Raw genomic sequence first — 9,835 nt, 5'->3', positions numbered from 1 at the left:
TGTCCCAGGATCCTGAGGCCTCCATCCAGCCCCAGCCCAAGGACGGGCAGCCGGCCCTGAGAAAGCCTCGGGACCCCCCCACCCCCCACCCCCCCGAAGGCATTCTGTCCATGGGCTCTGAGTGAGGCTTCTGAGCTCAGGTCCAGCCCCAGTGACCGCCTCCTCCATGAAGCCTTCCCTGACCACCCCTCCCCCAGACTAAAAGTGGCCTTGTCTCCCTGGAGCTCTCAGACACTGTCCCTGCCCCCTTCCCATGACACCTGTGACACCCTAACTCAGGTCACCTACTCGCTTCCATCTCCTTCCCTGGGGAATAGGAGGGTCTGGTCTGATTCATTGGCCACAGTGGAAGGACAGGTGTGCGCGTGCCCGCTCAGCTCCATGGTGGCCTACACTGTCCTGCCCAACGCCCAGGCGGCGTCCTGCCCTCACTCCAGCCCTGTGGGAGCCTGTGGGACACAGGGGCCACCAAGGTCTGGGGTCGGCGCACCTGCAGGCTGAGGCCAATCCACCAGTAGAAGACAGTGAGGTTGGGGTTCAGGGGCAGCAGCACGGCTGTGAGGTTCACCTCCTCGTTGATGCCGACAACAGGAACCACTTCGAGGTAGAGGGCCTGCAGGGGGGCTGCACGGTCCAGAGAAAGGTCGGGGTCAGAGGGCATCAGGGCACTCAGCTTTTCAAGGCTGCTTGTTGGTCACTGATATCCTCAACTTAACATCAACACCACCACCACCATCACCACCAATATCATCACCACCATTACCACCACCATCACCACCACCATCACCATCATCATCATCATCACCATCATCATCATCATCACCACCACCACCACCACCATCATGACCATTATCATCATCACTATCACCACCACCATCACCACCATCACCACCAATATCATCACCACCATTACCACCACCATCACCACCACCATCACCACCATCATCACCACCATCACCACCACCATCACCATCATCATCATCACCACCATCACCACCACCATCACCACCATCATCATCACCACCATCATCACCAGCACTATCATTATCACCATCACCACCACCACCACCACCACCACCATCATGACCATTATCATCATCACTATCACCACCACCATCACCACCACCGTCACCCCCACCATCACCACCATCACCACCATCACCCCCATCATCACCACCATCACCATCATCACCACCATCACCCCCACCATCACCATCACCCCCACCATTACCACCACCATCACCACCATCACCACCACCATCATCACCATCATCACCACCATCACCATCATTACCATCATCACCACCATCACCACCATCACCACCATCATCACCATCACCATCACCATCACCACCATCACCACCACCATCACCACCATCACCCCCACCATTACCACCACCATCACCACCACCATCACCACCATCACCCCCACCATCATCACCACCATCACCATCATTACCATCATCACCATCACCATCACCATCACCATCACCACCATCACCACCATCGCCATCACCACCACCATCACCACCACCTTCACCATCACCATCACCATCACCACCACCATCACCATCACCACCACCATCACCATCACCACCACCATCACCACCACCACCATCACCACCACCCCAAAAACAACCCTGCAGGTCAGCAGGTGTGGACTGGAGCCCGGCCGCCTGCCTCCCCTGCCCACGGGCTCTCATCCTGAGGGTTGGGTGGGAGGCCCTGAGGGTTCCCTCCGCCTCCCGGACCCGGTTCTCTGTCAGGAGTGGCTCTGGGCCTCGAAGGGGCGGGACTTACGGTTGACCTGGACAAAGAGCACCGCCTCGTCGCGCCCCGCCACGTTCTCCGCTCGGACGGACACGCGGTAGACGCCGGGGCTCTCGTAGCGGTGCCGGATGCGCTCCCTTCGCAGCGTGAGGTTCACGGGCAAGGGCGTGGAGCCGTCCCCGAGGTCCACCTGGTACTTGGTGGTCAGGACGTCGCCCTGTAGGAAACCCGGAGGCACTGGGTTCATCCCCTCGCTCCTCCTCCAAACATGCAGGCCTGGAGCCAGGGAGCCAGAGCTGGGGGTAGGGAGCCAGAGCTGGGGGCCAGGGAGCCAGACCCGGGGGCCAGGGAGCCAGAGCTGGGGGTAGGGAGCCAGAGCTGGGGGCCAGGGAGCCAGAGCTGGGGGTAGGGAGCCAGAGCTGGGGGCCAGGGAGCCAGAACTGGGGGTAGGGAGCCAGAGCTGGGGACCAGGGAGCCAGACCCGGGGCCAAGGAGCCAGACCTGGGGGCCAGGGAGCCAGACCCGGGGGCTAGGGAGCCAGACCCAGGGCCAAGGAGCCAGAGCTGGGGGCCAGGGAGCCAGACCCGGGGGCTAGGGAGCCAGAGCTGGGGGCCAGGGAGCCAGACCCGGGGCCAAGGAGCCAGACCTGGGGGCCAGGGAGCCAGAGCTGGGGGCCAGGGAGCCAGATCCGGGGGCCAGGGAACCAGATGGCCTGCCCAGGGGCACCCTGGAGTTCTGGGCTGTGGCAGCCGACACACCAGAGCCCTAGAGGCCCGGAGGGTTCGAGAAGGGCCGGTGCACATTTCGGACAAGCACCAGCTGCGGAGAGGGGGGCCCGGGGGGGAGGCGAGGGGTGGGGTGGCGGCGGGGAGACCCTGGGCCTGAGCCAGGAGCCAGGAGCGTGGAGGGCCCCTGTGCAGGCGGGGCGTCTGCCGCCCAGGAAACGGGAAACCCTCTCTCCCCTGTGACCCTGCGGTCCTGGGCTTTCCTTGTCTCCCTCTACGCGGGGGCCACGGTCTCCATGTCGGTCTGCCCCCCTCCCTCTCCGCTCCCACCCCTGCCAGCCCCCCCATCCCACGGGAACACCCAGGCAGCCATGTCCTAGTGGGGAAGACGGGACAGGTGACTCCCGACCGAGCAGCAATCCTAGTTCCCACCTGCCAGACCCGAACCCGAGAACACCCCCCGCAGTCTGTCACCTCCCCACGATGTGGTGCCATGGCTTACAGAGTGTCCGTCCCCCCAAATCCACATCCCCCGGAACCTCAGCAGGGACCGCACTGGGAACTCGGGTCTCTGCCGGTGAAGGTCCGAGGAGGCCCCCCGGACAGGCCCCCAGGGCAGCTGTCCTTATGAAGGAGGGGGATGCGGACACAGACGAGGGAGGACTGGGCTGCTGTGGCCACAACAGGGGAGCCATGCGGTTCCCCGGAGCCCCCCGGGCTGTGCTGCGCCCCGTCTGGTCCCGTCCACGGCAGAGCGGCATTCCGGGGGCAGATGGGCCACAGGGTGTCTGGCCACCCCCCAGAGGACTCCGGGTGCTGCCCCTTCTGGCTGTTAGGAGCAGAGCTGCGGGGAACACTGCCGCGTTTGGGTGAACACAGGCCTCCATCTCTCTGGGGCAGCGCCCAGGAGCGCCCCCCCAACACCCCCCCCCTCCCCGAGTCCGCCGGAGCTGCGGGCTCCGGGGTTTAAGAAGCTTCCATTCTGTTCCCCGAGCGGCTGTGCCATTTACATCCCCACCAGCCGCCCGCCGGGCCGCCCGCTCCTCCACGGGGCTGGGCTGTCGCGTTTCCTATTTTAGCCGGGCTGGTGGGCGTGCGGTGACAGCGCCTGTGGCTTCGTTTGATTCCCCGGGGCTGAGGGTGCGGGCCCTGCTGCTCCGACAGCCATCGCTCGGCCTCCGCGTGAAGCCCTGTGCCCTCAGCTCACTGTCTGATGGGTTTGTTTCTTACCCCTGGGCTCTAACAGTCCTTTTTTTTTTTTTTTTTTAATTTTTAGAGAGAGAGGAAGGGAGAGGGAGAGAAACATGTGAGAGTGGGACATGGATCGGCTGCCTCCTGCACGCCCCCCCCCCCCCCCCCCCCCGACCAGGGGTCGAGCCGGCAACCTGGGACTCAAACCAGCAACCTTTCGGGGCCTCCCCAGCTGGGCCAGCGGCAGGGCAACCGTCCCGGCAGGCTCTGGCTCCAGCCGAGCCGCACATGTGGCTGTGGTGTTTTCTCTGTCCTTCCTTCTCGGGTTCCAACAGGGCCTTTCAGAGAGAGAAGCGCCTCAGGCTGACCGGGTCCATCGGTCCCGCTGCCTTACGGTGGTGTTCGGATCAACGCTGCCCAGCCCTGGGCCCCCCAGGCCCCCTCTCTCCTGAAGGGCTGCCGTTCTCCATCTCGCACGGGAGTCTGCGACCTGCTGAGCCGCCTGCACCGGGCGTGAGGCTCTGGCTGAGCTTCGTCTGTATCGGATGTTCACTCGCTGACACACCCTCCCCGCGGAGGGCGGAAATCGGCCGTGCTGCTGTGCGCCTGCGTCTGGTTCCCCGTCAGGGTGACTTTAACTCTTAGTCAGAGAGCTGGGCCCCTAATCCAGAGCTATTTCCACACCGGCTTGGCGTGTGTGTGTGTGTGTGTGTGTGTGAGTGTGTGTGAGTGTGTGTGAGGGTGTGTGTGTGTGAGGGTGTGTGCGTGTGAGTGTGTGAGCTTGTGTGAGTGAGAGTGTGTATGTTGTGTGTGTGTACGTGTGTGTGTGAGTGAGAGTGTGTGTGTGAGCGTGAGTGTGTTTGTGTGAGTGTTATGTGTGTGAGTGTGTGTATGTTGTGTGTGAGTGTACGTGTCAGTGTGTGTATGTGTGTGAGTGTGTGTGAGTGTGTATGTCTGAGTGTGAGTGTATGAGTGTGTTGAGTGTCAGTGTATGAGTGTGAGTGTGTGTGAGTGTATGAGTGTGTATGAGCGTGAGTGTGTGAGTCCATGGGTGTGAGTGTGCACGGGTGTGCGCATGTGGGCCTCCCTGCGCTCCCACACTCCTCCCTGGGCTTGGATGAGGAAGCCAGCGGCCTCCTCCAGGCAGCGCTGCTGTGGGGGCCTCTCTCTTCTCGAGCGCCTTCCGGCGGGTGGGGGCCGCCCAGCCCCATTGACTCAGGGCCCCTGGGCGGTGGGCTGGTCCATCCAGGCTCCAGTCGGAGAATCCAGGGCGGCGGAGTGGCCAGCTGCCAGGCGCTAGGGGGCAGCAGAGGGCCGTGTTTGCCTGGAGTCCTCCTGGAACTCGGGGCAGCAGCCTGGTCCACGCTGAGGGTCCAGGGGGCCCCGGGCCGGGCGGGGGCTTCAGCCTCGGCCACTCCCGGATGCTGCTGTGAGCAGAGGCACGCCCCCCTACCCGGGGGTCCCCAGGCTCGGGGCAGGAATCTCAGGGCCAGGACCAAGACCGCCCGGTCTCATGGCCGTGGCCCCGGTGCCCTCTGCCCGGAGTCCCCAGGCCCGGGACCCAGTGCTGTCGCTGCCGTTTGCCATGTGTGGCCCTGGGGGCACCTGCTCTTGTCCGAACCTCGGTTCCCAGCTATCGAGGGGCTGACAGGAGCCCCTGAGTGAGGCGGGGGCGGGGGTGGGGGGGCAGCCGGCCCTCCACCTGCAGCTCTGCACCTGCTCTGGCCTCACTTTCCCTGTCTGCACTGCCCAGGCTTCGTCGTCATCACCCGCCACCCTTGGCACCACATTTTGAAGGACACGTTCTACACAGAGCACCCAGCCGAGCCCCGCAAACCCAGCCGAGCCCCGCAAACCCAGAGGAGCCCCTCAAACCCAGAGGAGCCCCGCAAACCCAGCCGAGCCCCGCAAACCCAGAGGAGCCCCTCAAACCCAGCCGAGCCCCGCAAACCCAGAGGAGCCCCGCAAACCCAGCCGAGCCCCGCAAACCCAGCCGAGCCCCGCAAACCCAGAGGAGCCCCGCAAACCCAGAGGAGCCCCGCAAACCCAGCCGAGCCCCGCAAACCCAGCCGAGCCCCGCAAACCCAGAGGAGCCCCGCAAACCCAGAGGAGCCCCGCAAACCCAGCTGAGCCCCGCAAACCCAGCCGAGCCCCGCAAACCCAGAGGAGCCCCGCAAACCCAGAGGAGCCCCGCAAACCCAGCCGAGCCCCGCAAACCCAGCCGAGCCCCTCAAACCCAGCCGAGCCCCGCAAACCCAGCCGAGCCCCTCAAACCCAGCCGAGCCCCGCAAACCCAGCCGAGCCCAGCCGAGCCCCGCAAACCCAGAGGAGCCCCTCAAACCCAGAGGAGCCCCGCAAACCCAGCCGAGCCCAGCCGAGCCCCGCAAACCCAGCCGAGCCCCGCAAACCCAGAGGAGCCCCTCAAACCCAGCCGAGCCCCGCAAACCCAGCCGAGCCCCGCAAACCCAGCCGAGCCCCGCAAACCCAGAGGAGCCCCGCAAACCCAGCCGAGCCCCTCAAACCCAGAGGAGCCCCGCAAACCCAGCCGAGCCCCTCAAACCCAGAGGAGCCCCGCAAACCCAGCCGAGCCCCGCAAACCCAGCTGAGCCCCGCAAACCCAGCTGAGCCCCTCAAACCCAGAGGAGCCCCTCAAACCCAGAGGAGCCCCGCAAACCCAGCCGAGCCCCGCAAACCCGGCCGAGCCCCGCAAACCCAGAGGAGCCCCGCAAACCCAGCCGAGCCCCGCAAACCCAGCCGAGCCCCGCAAACCCAGAGGAGCCCCTCAAACCCAGAGGAGCCCCGCAAACCCAGCCAATCCCCTCAAACCCAGCTGAGCCCCGCAAACCCAGAGGAGCCCCGCAAACCCAGCCGAGCCCCTCAAACCCAGCCGAGCCCCGCAAACCCAGAGGAGCCCCTCAAACCCAGAGGAGCCCCGCAAACCCAGCCAATCCCCTCAAACCCAGCCGAGCCCAGCTGAGCCCCGCAAACCCAGCCAATCCCCGCAAACCCAGCCAATCCCCGCAAACCCAGCCGAGCCCCGCAAACCCAGAGGAGCCCCGCAAACCCAGCCGAGCCCCTCAAACCCAGAGGAGCCCCGCAAACCCAGCCGAGCCCCGCAAACCCAGAGGAGCCCCGCAAACCCAGCCGAGCCCCGCAAACCCAGCCGAGCCCCTCAAACCCAGCCGAGCCCCGCAAACCCAGCCGAGCCCCTCAAACCCAGCCGAGCCCCGCAAACCCAGCCGAGCCCCGCAAACCCAGAGGAGCCCCGCAAACCCAGCCGAGCCCCTCAAACCCAGAGGAGCCCCGCAAACCCAGCCGAGCCCCGCAAACCCAGCCGAGCCCCGCAAACCCAGCTGAGCCCCGCAAACCCAGCTGAGCCCCTCAAACCCAGAGGAGCCCCTCAAACCCAGAGGAGCCCCGCAAACCCAGCCGAGCCCCGCAAACCCGGCCGAGCCCCGCAAACCCAGAGGAGCCCCGCAAACCCAGAGGAGCCCCGCAAACCCAGCCGAGCCCCGCAAACCCAGCCAATCCCCTCAAACCCAGCTGAGCCCCGCAAACCCAGAGGAGCCCCGCAAACCCAGCCGAGCCCCTCAAACCCAGCCGAGCCCCGCAAACCCAGAGGAGCCCCTCAAACCCAGAGGAGCCCCGCAAACCCAGCCAATCCCCTCAAACCCAGCTGAGCCACGCAAACCCAGAGGAGCCGGACAGAATCCCCGCGTGTGCCTAGTCTCCCTACTTCCTGCCTGATGTGCTGCCATGAGCACGTGTCACGTGTGTAACCAGGACAGTGGGCGGGCCCCACATGAATTAAACAGCAGGACATACGGGGTAGCAGCTGCCACCCTGGGAATAGGAGTTTGGGGATATTTACATTCTTGATATTTTTACGTTTCTCAGGTTCTATAATGAGCATAGGTTATTTTTAAAATCAGGAGAAAATGTAACACTTGTACTAAAGAAAGAAAAATAAACATTAGGCGACTTGGAGGACATTTACATACATATTTGGGGGAAGGGGGACACCCTGTATATCTCAATCTCTATTTCTGTCTCTATCTCTCTCTATCTCTCTGTCTCTATCTCCGTCTCTGTTTCTATCTCCATCTCTCTGTCTCTCTATCTCTCTATCTCTCTCCATCTCCATCTCCATCTCCCTCTCATCTGTTTGTAGGATGTGCCTTTGGTTGTGGGATTGTAAGTCATAGTTTGCTTTGAACTTTCTCTTTCCTTCGGCTCCCACATTCACTAAATCAATAACTGAGGCTGAACGCCCTGCTGCGGCCACAGGAACGAGTGAGCCGGGACACGCCCTGCACCGACGTCGGAAACGCCTCCGCTGCCTGCATTCCACGCTTCTCTCTCATTTGGCTGCTTGGCTTTTCCCTGATGGTCAGGCCTGGGGAGGGGCTTCGGGGCACTGGGCGCCTGTCTGCCTGGTGGGGGGAGGGGGGGAGGGAGCGCCTCGGACGGCACCAGGGCTCACCTGCTCCTGCCGCACCTCGAACAGCACGTCGTCCCCCGGCCGCACGGCCACCGCCTCGCCGATGATGCTGACCCGCAGGCCCCGGGGTGGGGTCAGGGGGCACGGCAGCGGCGCCGGGTTCCGCGACGGGTCCACGCCGCCCTGGCACAGGTTGGCCACGACCTTCCGGTACCTGCGGTCAGAGGGCGGGTGAGGTCTGCAGACAGGTGGCAGGGGGGCGGGGGGGACGGGCCCCGCAGCCGGGCAGGGACCTGCTTGTCACCGGGTGGCTCTTGGCTACAACCTCCATTCACCAGCAGGCCCCTCCTGCCTCCACCTGCCTGTGACCTCTGCGCCCTTGAGAGGGGGAAACTGAGGCCCGAGGAGGGCGAGCGACCCAATGGTCACAATGCGATGTTTGGGGCCCGAGCTGCAGGCTCACGGCCTCTACGCACCAACAGTGCCGATGCCGCTAACCCTCCAACCGCCACAGCCGCCTCTGGCCGAGGAGGAGCATCCAATGCGCACCCCTGCCGGGCACCTGGCCCTCACCCACAGCTGGCGTCCGTCACCCCACAGCCTGAGGGACATCGCCTCTGTGTGGTGAGCTCACAGCCGGGAGTGATGGCAGCACCCGGACCTGTGCCGTGACAGGTAAGCTCGGGCCCGGGCAGGTGGTCAGGGAAGGCTTCCCGGAGGAGGTGCCATTCAAGCTGAGAGCAAAAGGCACCGAGAGCGCCTCCTGCTCCGCTCGCTCAGAGCTGCCTCACTTGCGCAGGTAAATGGGAAGGTCCCGGCACCACAGGGGCTCGGAGACCAGGAGAGGGTGTTCCTTCCCTTGGGCTCAGCCCCTGCAGCAGCGTGAGCCGCGGGCAGCTCGGACCTTCTCTCCTGTCATCTTTGTTCAGACCCAGCTCAGCGCACGCTACTCCCTGGTGCCGGCCCATGTGGGCTCCGATGGAGGTACCCAGAGGCTCCGGGGCCTCCTCAGGAGCTCCGGCACCGGACGCCTCAGCCCCGACTTCTCTTCCCGACTCCACGCAGGGGGCTGTGGGCACTGGGCAGGAGGGCAGCTGGGGCTCCCCCGGTTCTGCCCGGAGCCGGACCAGGAGGCTGTGTGCACTCACCCGAGGCTGCTGGTGTAGGTCTGGCCTTGCACACAGTCGTCAGGGGGCGCCAGGGGGTTGAACCAGAAGTTGGCAAAGCACTTGTTGGTGTCGGACAGGGAGCGCTCAAAGCCATAGTCGCTGGAGGAAGAAAGAACTTCCATCAGGAGGCGGGGGGGGGGGGGGGGGGGGGGGGGGGGGGGCGCGGCGCGGGGTAGTGGTGGCGCGGAGGAGTCACAGAGGCACATCCACAGGGCCCTGCACCAGCGGGGAGTCCGGCCTGAACGCCTCCAACAGCTCCAGGTGAGAGGGGATGCCAAGGGGATTCTGGGAACTCACAGGAAGGCACTGAGCCCAGCCTGGGTGTCCTGGAGGGCTGCCTGGAGGTGGTGTGCTGAACCTCTTAGGAAGAGCAGGAGACAACCAGGGGATGAGAGGTGAGGGCCCTGCAGGGGGCACCAGCCACCCCACACTGGTGCAGGGGGGATACAGGAGGCGGCGGCCGGAGTGTGAGGGACAGGATGGCGAGGGTGAGGATGGCTGGGAGGCAGTGGGGTGGGCAGAGGCCTCGTGAGCTGGGT

General features: G+C 64.6%; 1 protein-coding gene across 1 annotated transcript in view; it reads right to left on the bottom strand.

The window, feature by feature from the left end:
* Positions 1 to 171: 171 nt before the first annotated feature.
* The window catches only part of SORCS2 (sortilin related VPS10 domain containing receptor 2), a 216,281-nt gene continuing 206,617 nt past the window's right edge, over positions 172 to 9,835 (bottom strand). The window contains 4 exon segments of the mRNA XM_070399733.1: positions 172 to 624; positions 1,801 to 1,987; positions 8,170 to 8,341; positions 9,276 to 9,395. Of these exon segments, the coding sequence (XP_070255834.1) occupies positions 374 to 624; positions 1,801 to 1,987; positions 8,170 to 8,341; positions 9,276 to 9,395 (730 nt within the window). The 3' untranslated portion in view covers positions 172 to 373.

This window comes from Myotis yumanensis, unplaced genomic scaffold (genome assembly GCF_028538775.1).
Source record: "Myotis yumanensis isolate MYYU_CA2020_CCGP unplaced genomic scaffold, mMyoYum1.0.hap1 SCAF_1, whole genome shotgun sequence".
NCBI classification, from domain to species: Eukaryota; Metazoa; Chordata; class Mammalia; order Chiroptera; family Vespertilionidae; genus Myotis; species Myotis yumanensis.
Note: the sequence above shows the minus strand (reverse complement) of the source record. Positions and strands in the feature narration are given on the sequence as shown.